We start from the raw sequence: 15,252 nt of genomic DNA on the forward strand, positions 1-15,252 counted from the left end.
AGCCTTGTCAGCACATTCATTTTCCTTTTGCTTCCTTCTGAGCAGATCTTTAAAATCTTGGGCGTGTCAAAAGAAAAAAACCTTCCAATGGTTCCAACGGTGCCAATGAAGGCTCTCCCAATGGGCTTCACCACACCGTGCCTTTAAATGAATGTACTTTAATCATGAAAAACAAGGACTTTCAAACCCAGCCCAAACTATTGAACAAGAGTGTATATTGTATGTTTGTATCTGACTGTATCTGATTAAGATGTCATCATTTTGAAACAAAGACTCATATAATACAAAGTATTAGTACTTTAAATGTTTAGAGAGATTTGTGCGATTGTAGCATATGCTAAGATTTTATGCCTCGTTACAGAAATGTTCTCCTATATTTTGGTGAGATAATGCAGAGGAAACATTCAGTATTAATCATTAAATTGAATTAAATTTGCAAATGTAAATTTCTCTGTATCAGCCTGCTGGGTCTACTCCTCACCCTCCTCTGCAGTGATAAAACGATTATGTTGTAGTACAGAGTCTGAACAGTCTGATCAGGGAAGTAATGCCACACCAGCTTAGCGACATCCTCCTGTCTGTAGTTTCCTTCTGGCAAACCGGTCAACATGATCGTGGAGAACGTAGAACCTTGAGATTGGGCTTTCTACAAGACACAAGGTTCAAGAACCAAAGTTCACGTGAAGAGAAACTTTGCAGCCTTTTTAAGAGAATTTTGATTAGTTGGATTTTAATCTGTCTCTAGTATCAGTATTTCCTTTGCTGACACTTTGAGGTCAGACTTTGTTGCTGCACTTTCCTCTGTTAGCTCTGCAGCAGCGTTTGATGCCATCTTTGATGAACGGGTCCTATAACCCGAGGACGAAGAATGCGCCGATTTGTCTGGAGATTTGCTTGGATAAGTTTTCTCACCAGAAAAGGAGATGGGTTTACTGACACTAACAGAGGATTCGGGTTTGGTGGATTCAGATGAGTCTTTACTGCCTTCAAATGTCTTCATGAAAAAAGTCCACGCGCTTTCTTTCCAAGCTCTTTGGAACAGACAGCTTATTGTAAGTATCTTCTAAACAGCTTTGCACTGATAAATGTTTCTGTAGATTAATGTAGAAATACATTAAACTTTAATGTATTTCTACATTAATCTTCGACTTGTTCCTGACCAGGAGTGGGCATTCCACCCTTTTCATGCTGAGGACCACTCACCTCAGACCATCTGAGGTGACCATCTGACCATATGAATGTTATTAGATGGATTTTAATTGTGTTCTTATGTAACTGCCATAAATTTTCAACAATGGCTTTAAAAAGAGTTAAAGAGGATGACACACACATCTTCTTGATAAAAGAGTGAATCAAATCCACCATTAAAAGTACAACCAGTAGTTGATATCAGTCACATGCATATCTGGCAAGACACTTTGCTGTGTCGACACAACTCACTGCTGATTAATTCTTAATCACTGAATTCCAGTTCAAACTTTTATCAGTGACAAAAGTGAATCGAAAATAAAAGTAAAGTAATCTCTGGTGTAACCTTTAATTTGATGATACACAACATCGTAATATGCTGACTTTCTATAAGAAATCAAGGAATGTGCCCAAGTCTAGTCAATTCTATAGTGCTGCATAATCAATGATCATTTAAAGTAAAAGTCAGTCATTTAAAATAATTATCATACATGATTAGATTTAAAGGCTATTTGTGTGCCTTGAAACTTCTTTGTGCTTTGCTCTTTTTAAGATTTAACAGTCAGCTGCACTTGAAAGATTTTAAGTGTGACATACAGAAAATGGGATGAATCTTCATGGAAACAGGAAGTTTATGGTGACATAGTGCAAGAGTTCTAGTGACCTTGACAAAGTTCCCTGAGTTACAATAAGGCACTACTGCTGAGCTGAGTGATAAATTCCTTTTAGTTAAATTTTAATTTTTTAAAGGAAAAAGTCAAAATATCTTTGCATAAACGCAATCTACTTTCTACAGATAAGATGTAGTAAATATCCTCACTTTTCCAAAAGAAATGAAGCCCACGTTCAGCGCTGGTTAGTACATTATGTTCATGTAAAAATGAATTGTTGGCATGTGCCATGAATTCAAACGTGCGCCAAGTTTCCTCTCCTCCCTGAGCAACATCTGGAGTTTGGCTGCTGTTTGGTTTGCTCTTGTGCACCTAACACTGCATCCACCAACTCTTCATACACCACTGACAGTTACATTGTGAGTTTGAGTTTCTTCTTCATGTTTCTTTAATAAACCTTTTCTTAATTAGCATTTCTATCTGCACCTGTCTTGCTGTCATGGCTGTGTGGCCTAGTTTTGACAAAATCAAGAAAGCACAGCCTAGGCCATTTTCACGGTGCAAGGATCCTTCTTCTGTGCTGTATAATTATAATAAAATACAATGATCATACATAGTCCACTTTGGGTACAGCACAGTGCAGCGGTCCCTGTTCTGCAGGTACTCTGGTTTAGATCTGCAGAGTGTGAAGGGTTGTTTCTCTCTTTATGTCAGTTATGGACTGGAAACTTGTGAAGGGTGTACATTGATTGTATCAAATTCATTTAATAATAGTCTCTCTTTTTTGCCTTTGCCATGACTTCAGAGCAACTTGCCAAGTTTTTTTTTTAGCAAAATCAGATTTAGTTCACAGATGTTTTCTGTGCTGCCTACAAATTCCAATGAACCTAACCATCCATATGTATGTTTCCACATTTGTCCTTATTTATTTAGAAAAATAACAGAAATACACGATTAAAAGACACAAGAACAAGTATATCAAACAAATACCATAGCAAAAAAAGTAGATCCACATAAAAAACATACAGTATACATGTTACAGTTTAATGTCAACTTGTCTACTGCATAGCATTTACTCTATATGCTTTTATTTCCAAAATAATGTTATTTATTATTATAATAGTTTTTTTTCTTGATACTAACCAGGCTGGCTTTAGGTTTAGTGGAATTTCTTTTAATAACAAATAATTTTCACACAGACCTCTAAAGTAATTAGAATGTTAACTGCACTGTTGTAGAAATTGAATATGAAAAATAACCCAAAAACTGATAAAACATTTCTTGTTAAAAATGCTTTTTTAGCATCATATCAGGAGTGAAAAGAATTTTTCTTATTTACATTTCACACATCCAATGCAACTGCTTCAAGTCACAATTTCCATCATAGCGGGTCTTCCAGGGATTAAAGGCGGAGTGAACTGCAACCCCACAATGTTCTCCAAAATCTCCGCCGTTGTTTGGTTCTCCATCCATCCAGTACCTAAGAAAATTGCATCATGTATCGTTAACTTCAAACCACACACTACCAGTCAAAAGTTTTAAAACACCCAATATTTTCAGTTATTTATTGCAATTCAAGTCATTCAAGTCCAATGAATAGCTTGGATTGGTACAAAGGTTCACATCAGGTGAACTGCCAGAGGTAAAAAAAAAAAAAAAAGAAAAAAAAAAAAGGTAAGGTTACCCAATGTACATTTTAGAATTATACAGAAAGGCCTTTATCAGGGAACCCAAAACAGAGGTTGATGAAGCCTTGAAAGCTGGTGCTACTAATTCCTACAGGTGTTCCAACTTTTTTGGATTACTTACAACCACCTCTGGATCACACTGTGGTATCATTACCTTGTGAGCATCAGTTGAACATTACTGTACTGGTGAAAGTAGTGCGTTGCTACAAAAATGGCAAGAAAAAGGCAATTAACAATGGAAGAGAGACAGATCATCATAACATTTAAAAATGTAGGTCTTTCCCAAAGAGAAACTGCAAAGAAAGTCAAGGTGTCAGTGAGTACAGTTTGCTTCACCATCAAAAGGCAAGAAACTGGAGCAAACTCTGACAGGAAGAGGTCTGGCAGACTCAAAGCCACAACTGAATCAGAGGACATGTTTCTCAGAGTTAACAGCTTGTGTGATAGGCAGCTCACAGGACATCTGCTTCTAGCACATCTTAATAGTGGTCGTAGTAAGCAAGTCTCAGTTTCAGCTGTGAAGAGAAGACTTCGAGCTGCAGGTTTGACAGGATGAGTTGCTGCAAGAAAGCCATTGCTTAGACATCAGAATAAGGCAAAGAGGTTTTCCTGGGCCATGAAACACCGCCGTTGGACTACTGAAGTCTGGTATAAATCTTTAGTTCATCACAAAGGATCTTTGAATGGCGTGGAGTAGGTGAAAGGATGGTTCCAGTGTGTGGAATCAACTGTCAAACATGGAGGAGGAAGTGTGATGGTCCGCGGCTGTTTTGCTGGATCTAGGGTCGATGAATTGTACAGATTGAGAGGCACCCTGAACCAAAATGGCTACCACAGCATTCTGCAGCGCCATGCCATACCCTCTGGTATGCTCCTAGTTGGTCAGGGGTTCATCCTACAGCAAGATAATGACCAATACATAATTCCAAGCTATGCCAGAATTACCTGAGGAAAAAATAGCCTGTATTTGTATAGCGCTTTACTAGTCCCTAAGGACCCCAAAGCGCTTTACACATCCAGTCACCCACCGATTCACACACACATTCACACACTGGTGATGGCAAGCTACATTGTAGCCACAGCCACCCTGGGGCGCACTGACAGAGGCGAAAAAAGAACAAGATGGTAAGCTTGAAAACACAGAGTGGCCAGCACAGCCTCTACACTTAAACCCCATGGAGGTAGTTTGGGATGAACTGAACAGAAGAGTGAAAGCAAAGAAATCTACAAGTGCCACATATTCATGGAAACTGTAAGAGACATGGGAAGAACTTTCTGAAGAATTTTGAGTTCTATTGTAGAAAGAATGCCACAGGTGTGTTCAGCTCTTATATCCACCAAAGAAAAGTAAAAAATCAATTTTCATCTATAACTTGATTCTATGATTTTGAAGTCCAGTTGCTTATTTATACTATGCTGTCATTTCAGAGTGCAATGACACATGAAACTGTATAATTTTCAATAAAAAAAAAATGGAAAAATTGGGGTGGACTGTCATGGCTGCTACGGCAGTCATGTGGTGTTTGTGAAGGAAGGACCCAAAATGCAGGCAAAGGCTGTGAAGCGAGTGAGCGTTTATTTACAGTGATGGCAAAGTGACAAAAACAGGAAAAAAGGAACGGGGGGCTCCAAAACCTAAACTGGGAAAACTAACCTCATACAAACCCAAACTGAAACACAAAACGTTAAACACTGGGATACCTGGAAGCATGAGGAGACAAAAGGCACGGGAACATGGGGCGAGACAGGCAGGGATGACATGGAGAATGTTGAGCAGAGAGATGCTGAGAAACAGCAACTAACGCAGACGGACCGACAACGAGCAAAGGCAACCTCACACTATAAGTACACACACAGAGGAACAACAAGGAATGGCAAACAGGAGAGAGGCACAGCTGATCCTAATTAACATGACGAGACAAGAGACACAGACCCTAAAAGTAAAACCCGGAACCCACAGACTGAACTACCGACACAGACATAGGGACATGACACAGACTCAGGGAAATGAAACAGAGCACAGATGGAGCACACTGACAGATAACTAGGCACACAGCAAAGGAGGCACAGGAAGAAAACCTCTCAACTAGAATACATAATCAAACATCAAATCATCAGATAATAACCAGAATAAGAAGAATAACAAACACAAAACGCTGGGTCACCGACCCAGCACCATGACATGGTCTAAAACTTTTGATTGATAATATATATAATAAAATTAATTTATTTAACGTAAAAGTACGAAGAAATGATTGGTGCTGTTCTCACCTTTGTTGCACTTCTGTGACACTATTAATCCATGTCCAGTTCCCCTCGTTCTCCATGTCAGTGAGTCCAATCCAGAATCCATTCTCCCACTTACTATTACTGGTTTTCATATTTTGGATTGTGTTACTCACATATTTCTGAAGAAAAAAAAAGGAAAAAAAGAATCAGTTAACACCTAGAATAAAGTTTTCAAATGACCTAATTATAACAACCATTATAGAAATTAACTCATTTTCAGGGCACGACCTTGACTTGTACAGTGCCAGTTTGTGGCTACATTACATTCACCTGCTCTACTGTTTTTGAGCAGTTTGAGCCTGTGTGTTTTGATCAGGTGGAAGAACTTTGTAATGACATAAAGACATCATCTTGTCCAAATGATGTTGTTCCAACACATTTCTTAAAAAAAATTCTCAAGGTGGTCAGTTCTGACATTTTAGTGATTTTTAATAGCATTCTTAACTCAGGTGTTGTGCCAGCCTGCTTTAAACATGCTGTTGTGCAGCCTGTGCTTAAAAAACTAATCTCGATTCCTCTGTTCTTGCAAACTTCAGGCCTCTTTCAAAGCTTCCCTTTCTGTCAATAATTTTAGAAAAGAATGTATTTGTTCAGCTGCAATCTTTTCTATACAGTCACAATGTTCTCGAGAGGTTTCAGCGCCTAAATTGTGGAATGATTTGCCTCTCCACATCAGACAGGCTCCTATCCTCAATCTTTTTAAATGCTATCTTAAAACACATCTCTACTCATTGGCTTTTAATACTGCATGAGAGTTATTTACTTATTTATTTGTTATTTGTTATTTACTATTTTTTTATTTGGCATTGATGTTAATTGATATTTTTGTTATTTTATTGTGTAATATGTATGTTTGTACAGCACTTTGGTCAACACCACTGTTGTAATTAAATGTGCTATATAAATAAATAAACTAAACTACATAACATTTTTTATTTTTTCCATCACCTGTACCTAATGTTTATTAACAGTAAGCAGATTATAGAATGTTGACATGACTGTTTGCTGTTTTTTGCTAATTGTTTACTTGATTTTTTAATAACATATATTTCTCTTTAAATTTATTTGTTGACTGCATGTAGTTTGAGTTTTGGATGTCTATTCTGTTAAAAGGTGACCCAGAAAGAACAGCTGGTTCTTGGGTAATAACATCTAAATGAAGATAAACATGCTCGATATGAAAGATTGAAGTTTATAATCAGCTCTATGATTAGCAGAATTTAAATCCATGTTAATCACTCTCTGTGGTCTCTTAGGCATGTAGACTTTCTGTCTATCTGACTTATTTTTTTACAGTCATCCTTGTTTGTTTTAAACCCACCTGCTCTTCCTGGCTATCGATCACAACCAGGTCAGATCCACGACTAACACAGTCCTCTCTGCTCTGATGCCAGTTCTTTTTGACAGTAGAGGACTCGGTGTAGGAGAAGAAATAGCAGGACGAGTTGAAAAGAGCCCAACCAGGGAGGCATCCGCCACAAGATCCCTCTGAGAGAAACAAAGAGTTATCGTCTTTTCCAGTTAACACATTTCAGGAAAACATAAATAAGGATAAAAGTTTCTCACCTAAAGCTGATATGTTGGACTTCAGGTTTGCCTTCTCCACTTGCAGTGCTTGCATCTGTTTCTGATAACCATCATTGACGGTCTTCAGCTGCTCAATTGTCACCTTTACTTCTTTGTGGTTGTTGATCGCGCTCTCTAACGCCTTCTTGGCCTCCTCTTCAGCTTCAATCACATCGCTGTGGTTGCTTCGGAGATAGTCGAGCTCACTGAAGAGCTGTGTTACAGCTGGGTTGGAAATGTGCAAGGAGTCCTCTTTGACTTTGGCACCTGAAAATGTTTGTGTCAAAATATCAATAGTTGAGTCACATTTCAAAATACTGGAAGATAATCTTGACACAGTTTTGTTTAGAAGGAACTAAAATAGTTTTTTAATCAACAAACTAGAACATTTTCAATTTAAAAGATGTATTACTGCTTGTGTTAACATGATTACTCTAAAATCTTATAGTGAAAGTGTGTTATCAGCAGTTTATCAGTAAGTTTCCACATTAAAAAAAGTGGGAAACGAAACTTCATGTGAATTTTCACACTCACAGTCAACTCCAATAACAACAGCCGTTATCAACAGCACAGCGTTCAGCAATCCAAGGAACGGTATAATCGGTGGGTACTTTGTTGATCCACCTTTAGTAAATAAACATAAAAATATTACAATGTTTCAACATTTGGCAGAAAACACAATTGACTTACATTTTCCTTTTTAGCTTCTTCTGCTTTGTAGGCATGCTTGAACAAGTGAACTGTATATCCTCACAGCTGCAATGAGTTTGCGGTCAAGGCACAAACCAGCTACATTAGAAAACACATCTTATTTGCTGTAGCTATATTTAGGTTTATCTGACGTCATACAAATACAACTTCATATGCAAGCATCCTACAAAAACACACAGGTTTAGCGAATATTTAAGAATGATTTCAACTTATGTTTTTCCACTAAAATAGGCAACACTGACTTCAGGAAACTACCTGGAAAAAAAAGATGAAATAGAAAGAAAAGAGGAGAAAAAGTGATGGCTAAACGAGTCACTGCGGAAGAAAATCGTACCTTGCCTAAATATATTATTGGACGGTGCGTCATTGTTCTCGTTTGGCCTCTGTGGATTATCCATGACTGCACTTTTGGTGGTAATAGCCACTGATCTGTCTGACTTCTCTTTTATAGCCTCAAAAAACTGACTTTGAATACGCAATGCTTGCTGTGGGTGTATCAGTTCTGCCTTGAATTCTGGGCCATTGACATCTGTTTGTGTTTCTGTGAAAACCAGTAATTTGATTTAGGATGGAGGTCAGCAGCCACATGTGGCTCTTTCGTCCTCAGCTGTGGCTCCCTCAAGTTTTGGGCGGAAAAAATAAAAGTAAGAAAAATTTGCATGTTACAGGGATAGCCTGCTTTAAGAAGGCAGCCTGATGGTAATGTATTCCGTGCCACAGGTTGAATGTTGTGGGGAAAACAGAGACCGCCTCTCTGTGTACAAGTGAGTGCGAGTTACATATGCAGCACAAAGTTTAAAGAGTGAGAAAAGTATGTTTATAGTTGGGGCTACTGCAGCCAAAAGAGTCTAACCGGCCCAGTTGTGAGCGAAATGTTAGCATTCATCTGCAAACAGTGTTTAGCGCATCCAGGAATAAAGTTCTGCTGGTGCAACCTTCCGATGCCTCTCTCCATCTCTCCACTTTGCGATAAGTTGACCCAGACCAGACAGCTAGTTACCAGCTACGAGCCAAACTCAGAGCACATTTGCCAGAGGTCTCTGCACTCAATCTGCCATTATGATATGACCCACAAGCAAAGATTTAAGTAAGTAAGTAAGTAAAATTTATTCATATATCACATTTCACAGATAAAAATCACAAAGTGCTTTACAGTAAGATCAGACATACAAGTTAAAATTAATTAAAAGCCCGTTTGTATAAAAATGTCTTCAGCTGCTTTTTAAAGGCGTCAGTAGAGTCTAGACAGCGTAAAGACAACGGCAGTGAGTTCCACAGCCTAGGTGCCAGTGCCTGAAAAGCCCGATCCCCACGTGTTTTAAACCTAGTACGTGGGACCACCAGTAGCCTCTGACCTGAAGACCTAAGTGCTCGGGATGAAGCATGAGGTTTCAACAGGTCAGAGATATACTGGGGAGCTTCACCGTGCAGAGCTCCAACCCTAAAATTTACAGGCAACCAACGAAGAGAAGCCAAAACTGGAGTAATGTGTGACCTCTTGTTTGTACCAGTTAAAAGTCTTGCCGCTGCATTCTGTACAGACTGAAGGCGATCCAGAGCTGATTTGTTGAGACACGTAAAAAGACCGTTACAATAATCCAAACGAGAAGAGATAAAAGCATGAACAATCATCTCAAATTCTGCCTTTGACACCAGTAGTCTGAGTTTAGAAATGTTTCTTAGATGATAAAAACAGTTCCGGACAAGTTGTTTAGTGTGTTTCTCAAGAGACATTGAACTGTCAAATATAACACCTAAGTTTCTGAGACATACACATTTGCACATACTTGTTTCATACTAGGACTTTTGTGGATCTGTGCGAAGCAGGCAGCCTTAAATGTGCGTCGAAACATCATGTGGGCATGCAACGCGAGCTGTGTGTATCCGGTGATTCGTCCACATGTATTTAAGGTTTTGTGAGCTGGATTGTTACAGAATATTCTGGTGTTTTGCAATAACTATCTATGTATATTTTCCACCATCAGCTTTTGTATTTTTTTTACGCCCAGGGCTGGATGGTTGATTGCTGCCTGCGGCTTGATGAAAAACAGAAGATGACAGCACATTAAAATGAACTGAAGTCATAATTACAGACAAATAGTTATCACGATTATTCTTTTTACTTTAAAACTATTCGGCCACTGCTACGTTTTATTTATTTGAAAGTGGACTATTTTCTATTTGATGAATTTTCCAATTTCCAATTTTTTTTCCCTCCTCTTCATAGCATCTATAAAACAGTTCTTGAAAGTAAAAAGCTCTTCGTCTTATTGAGAAATCGTAATATTCTTGTATTAGGTATAAACGGACTATCCACCCCCCCGCCGCACTACAGACACATACGCACGAGTGCGCGTGCGGCTGTTTTTGTCCCAGAATACAGTTGGAGGGGCTAAAATGTCCCTGTTGATGTTGAAGGTTGCTGAACCCTGGTCTAGGGTCTTGCTTGAAATGACATTTTCTCATAAATCAGTTATCCTGATGCTTCTAAAAGTTTAAACCAGTGCTAGTTTTTTGTCATGACTACTGTACAGATGTAGTTAACCACATACTGTATAGATTGTAGATTACTGTAGACATACTGTATACTGTATACTGTAGATTTCACTATATTTTTCAAATCGCACTGTTTTAGTAGAATAATAAAAATACAAGCTATTACAAAAGTTCAAATTTTCATTCCTTCTGCAAATGTGCTCTTATGTTTTTTTGTTTTGTTTCATTTTTCTGACTTCTGAAAACTTGTCTAAGAAACTACTAACAGATACTATAATGCAATTTTTTCGAAGAAACACATATCCTCTTTTTTTGAAGAAGTAAATTGACAGCACATCTTACAATAAATCAGTCTACCTTAGCTATAAAGCAGGAAACAGACAGTGCAGCTTTATATGATAACAACAAAATCCACTTACACTAAATACTGGAATTTCTACCGGAAATACCATAAATACAGAACATAATTTAATTAAATATGTGCGTATTTTGTGGTTTAAAACCTATTCTGCCAACCGATTTGAGATCTACTCAATCTGAAGCAGTCTGATAACTCAGGTAAACATGATACTAAGATGCAAACTCAACAATTACAGACAAAAAGTTTTCTACGCAAAAATAAACACAGTAAAACAATTAAGAGTAATAAAAAAGTGATTATTTCACATGAGGTAGTCTGATACAAGATGCTGACCTTAAACTCATAAGCCTGGAGGCTGCAGTGATCATGCAGTCAGTATGCTGACTGTGTGAATGAATGCTGCAAGAATTGTAATATTCCATCACTGATGGTCTTTAGCTGCTCAATATCCACCTTTCATTGTTCACGGTTTTTGTTCACATGCTCTAGTAACTTCTTGTCCTCCTCTTCAGCTTAGATCACATCACATCTGTGTGTTTGTGTCTTTAATGTAAAATATCTAACATCAAACTAAACTTTGGAACAAACAGCAGTTCTGATCAAAAATCACCACATTAGCATGTTTCCATGAAAGGCTCAAAATAAATTTCCAACATGTAAAATCCCCTTGTCCCCTTATATAGTTGCTCAGCGTTCATTTTCTTGGAGGTCGGACATTGTGAAATTCTACAGAAAAGGGAAACTGAAGTTGTATTTTTGTCACGTAGACTGTCATAGTAACAGTTAATCCCAAGAACTCCAACGACTACCAGCAGAATACCATTCATCAAATAAATGGAAAGCGTTGATTTACACCTTTTACACGCTAAAATATGATAATTATCATAAATCTTACTTTAAAACTATCATCAGGCTTATAAGTAACAAATTTAAAGAACTTACATTTTCTAGTAAGAAACTATAAAATAACATTAACTCATTACTGAAGACTACAGGAGCTATGAATAGAAAAATATTATTTTAGTTTCAAAAGTTAACAGTTGTATACAAGATGTTTCCAACTGGTTCATTTAAGATTCTGAAAATCTGAACTGCAGTACGATCACATCAGAATATTCAAACGAGCCACTACTGGTGGTGAAAATTTGGTTAAAAGCATCCCTGTGATGACAGTTAATGACTGAAATACATGAGCTCTAGAGCGATACCATCACCCAGGCCAGAGAGAGAGAGGAGTTTCTCGGCCCACTCTGCGTTGGAGAGAGAGTAGCGCCGCAGCAGCAGTGCCTTGAGAGCGGTGTATTTCCCTTGGGTGGGGGGATTTGGGAGGAGGGTCATCACACAGGGGGTGGACAGCGGATCCAGCGAGGCCACCACATGATGGTATTTCGACACGACGACACGTCGGCTGAAACACCACGAAGAACAAACTGGGCTTTGACATGCACAAACCACAAAGGAGGGTTGTGAAGCCAAAAATCCAGCAGCAAAAATTAAAACGTACAGCTCTGTTAGCACTTCTGACATAAGTGGAGAGTGAAAACTCAACAGCAGTGGTGTTTGTAGGACTACTGAATTTGGGCTAACTAGTATATAATAATGTGCTACAAGGTGGCTAGCTACACAGCTATGGTTAGCCCCCCTTTTTGGGGGGCTTGTTCAGATGAAATAGAACAAGATAGAAGCATCAAAGCATGTTGAAAACACAACAGCCCTGATAAACGCAGAGTAGTTTGTTCATATGTCATCACTTAAAGACCTGCTGTGAATGTTTTATTGCAGTACAGTTGTTATTATTATCACTTGTTCCATCCTGTTTATGACAGTTAAAATAAATAACATTCATATAATAAATAAAATTCGTGTAAACTGTATGTGGTGCTAAATAGGCCTATACTACAGTACTTTAATGTCGGTCACAACGGTGGTGCTTCAAGAGACATATATTCTATGACGTGGTACTCATTGTGAAAAGTTTGAGAATCACATGCTCTAGTAACTTCTGGGCCTCCTCTTCATTTTCGATCACATCACATCTGTGTGTGTCTATAATGTAAAATATCTAATATCAAACTAAACTTTGGAACAAACACCAATACTGATCAAAAATCACCACATTTGTATGTTTCCATGAATACCCTCAAAATATATTTCAAAGTACTTTTGAACATGTAAAATCCCCTTGTCCCCTAATATACAGTGGGGCAAAAAAGTATTTAGTCAGCCACCGATTGTGCAAGTTCCCCCACTTAAAATGATGACAGAGGTCAGTAATTTGCACCAGAGGTACACTTCAACTGTGAGAGACAGAATGGGAAAAAAAAAATCCATGAATTCACATGGTAGGATTTGTAAAGAATTTATTCGTAAATCAGGGTGGAAAATAAGTATTTGGTCAATAACAAAAATACAACTCAATACTTTGTAACATAACCTTTGTTGGCAATAACAGAGGTCAAACGTTTACTATAGGTCTTTACCAGGTTTGCACACACAGTAGCTGGTATTTTGGCCCATTCCTCCATGCAGATCTTCTCAAGAGCAGTGATGTTTCGGGGCTGTCGCCGAGCAACACGGACTTTCAACTCCCGCCACAGATTTTCTATGGGGTTGAGGTCTGGAGACTGGCTAGGCCACTCCAGGACTTTCAAATGCTTCTTACAGAGCCACTCCTTTGTTGCCCGGGCGGTGTGTTTTGGATCATTGTCATGTTGGAAGACCCAGCCTCGTTTCATCTTCAAAGTTCTCACTGATGGAAGGAGGTTTTGGCTCAAAATCTCACGATACTTGGCCCCATTCATTCTGTCCTTAACACGGATCAGTCGTCCTGTCCCCTTGGCAGAAAAACAGCCCCATAGCATGATGTTTCCACCCCCATGCTTCACAGTAGGTATGGTGTTCTTGGGATGAAACTCAGTATTCTTCTTCCTCCAAACACGACGAGTTGAGTTTATACCAAAAAGTTCTACTTTGGTTTCATCTGACCACATGACATTCTCCCAATCCTCTGCTGTATCATCCATGTGCTCTCTGGCAAACTTCAGACGGGCCTGGACATGCACTGGCTTCAGCAGCAGAACACGTCTGGCACTGCGGGATTTGATTCCCTGCCGTTGTAGTGTGTTACTGATGGTGACCTTTGTTACTTTGGCCCCAGCTCTCTGCAGGTCATTCACCAGGTCCCCCCGTGTGGTTCTGGGATCTTTGCTCACCGTTCTCATGATCATTTTGACCCCACGGGATGAGATCTTGCGTGGAGCCCCAGATCGAGGGAGATTATCAGTGGTCTTGTATGTCTTCCATTTTCTGATGATTGCTCCCACAGTTGATTTTTTCACACCAAGCTGCTTGCCTATTGTAGATTCACTCTTCCCAGTCTGGTGCAGGTCTACAATTCTTTTCCTGGTGTCCTTCGAAAGCTCTTTGGTCTTGGCCATGGCGGAGTTTGGAGTCTGACTGGTTGAGGCTGTGGACAGGTGTCTTTTATACAGATGATGAGGTCAAACAGGTGCCATTCATACAGGTAACGAGTGGGGGACAGAAAAGCTTCTTACAGAAGACGTTACAGGTCTGTGAGAGCCAGGGATTTTCCTTGTTTGAGGTGACCAAATACTTATTTTCCACCCTGATTTACGAATAAATTCTTTACAAATCCTACCATGTGAATTCATGGATTTTTTTTTCCCATTCTGTCTCTCACAGTTGAAGTGTACCTCTGGTGCAAATTACTGACCTCTGTCATCATTTTAAGTGGGGGAACTTGCACAATCGGTGGCTGACTAAATACTTTTTTGCCCCACTGTAGTTGCTCAGCGTTCATTTTTTTTGGTGATCGGACTGTGAAATTCTACAGAAAAGGGAAACTGAAGTTGTATTTTTGTCACGTAGACTGTCATAGTAACAGTTAATCCCAAGAACTCCAACAACTACCAGCAAAATACCATTCATAAAGTGTTGATTTGCACTTTTTACATGCCAATATATGATAATTATCTTAAATCTTACTTTAAAACGATCATCATCAAGGCTTATAAGTAATAAAATGATTTAGAACACACCATTTTATAACCTCAAAATATTTTGCTGTCAGGGTTCTGGGTCTGAGCAACCCAGGATCCCTGAGCAGTTATGGACTGGTTATATTATATGTATATTTGGTGTTGCTGTCTCTCTTCTTCCTGTTTGCGGATGTGTGTATGTGTTTCTGCGAGCGCCGGTCTGCGGACGCCTTCAGGCCGGGTGGGTGTGGCCCTGCTGGTGGACTGGCCACACCCGAAGCCACACACCTGCTCCTGATCAGGCCTCGTCGGGGGAGCTACTTAAGAGAGTCTTGGAGCTCCCA

At 39.0% G+C, this 15,252-nt stretch overlaps 1 protein-coding gene across 1 annotated transcript; it reads right to left on the reverse strand.

Moving 5' to 3' along the window:
- Positions 1 to 1,602: 1,602 nt before the first annotated feature.
- LOC146496489 (hepatic lectin-like) lies at positions 1,603 to 8,527 on the reverse strand. Its single transcript, XM_085143877.1, has 6 exons — positions 8,388 to 8,527; positions 7,877 to 7,966; positions 7,343 to 7,609; positions 7,098 to 7,264; positions 5,759 to 5,895; positions 1,603 to 3,279 (listed from the first exon to the last, which is right to left on the reverse strand). Exons 1-6 carry the CDS (start codon positions 8,449 to 8,451, stop codon positions 3,135 to 3,137), a joined length of 870 nt encoding a protein of 289 aa, XP_085000003.1. The 5' UTR covers positions 8,452 to 8,527; the 3' UTR covers positions 1,603 to 3,134.
- Between the last annotated feature and the right edge of the window lie 6,725 nt (positions 8,528 to 15,252).

This window comes from Neolamprologus multifasciatus, chromosome 19, assembly GCF_963576455.1.
Source record: "Neolamprologus multifasciatus chromosome 19, fNeoMul1.2, whole genome shotgun sequence".
NCBI classification, from domain to species: domain Eukaryota; kingdom Metazoa; phylum Chordata; class Actinopteri; order Cichliformes; family Cichlidae; genus Neolamprologus; species Neolamprologus multifasciatus.

Coding starts and splice junctions, on each gene's coding strand:
- LOC146496489 (XM_085143877.1), bottom strand. CDS start 8,451: ATGGATAATCCACAGAGGCCAAACGAGAACAATGACGCACCGTCCAAT. Junction 7,610..7,876: donor TGTTGTTATTGGAGTTGACT/GTGAGTGTGAAA, acceptor AAACATTTTCAG/GTGCCAAAGTCAAAGAGGAC. Junction 7,265..7,342: donor GTCCAACATATCAGCTTTAG/GTGAGAAACTTT, acceptor TGTTTCTCTCAG/AGGGATCTTGTGGCGGATGC.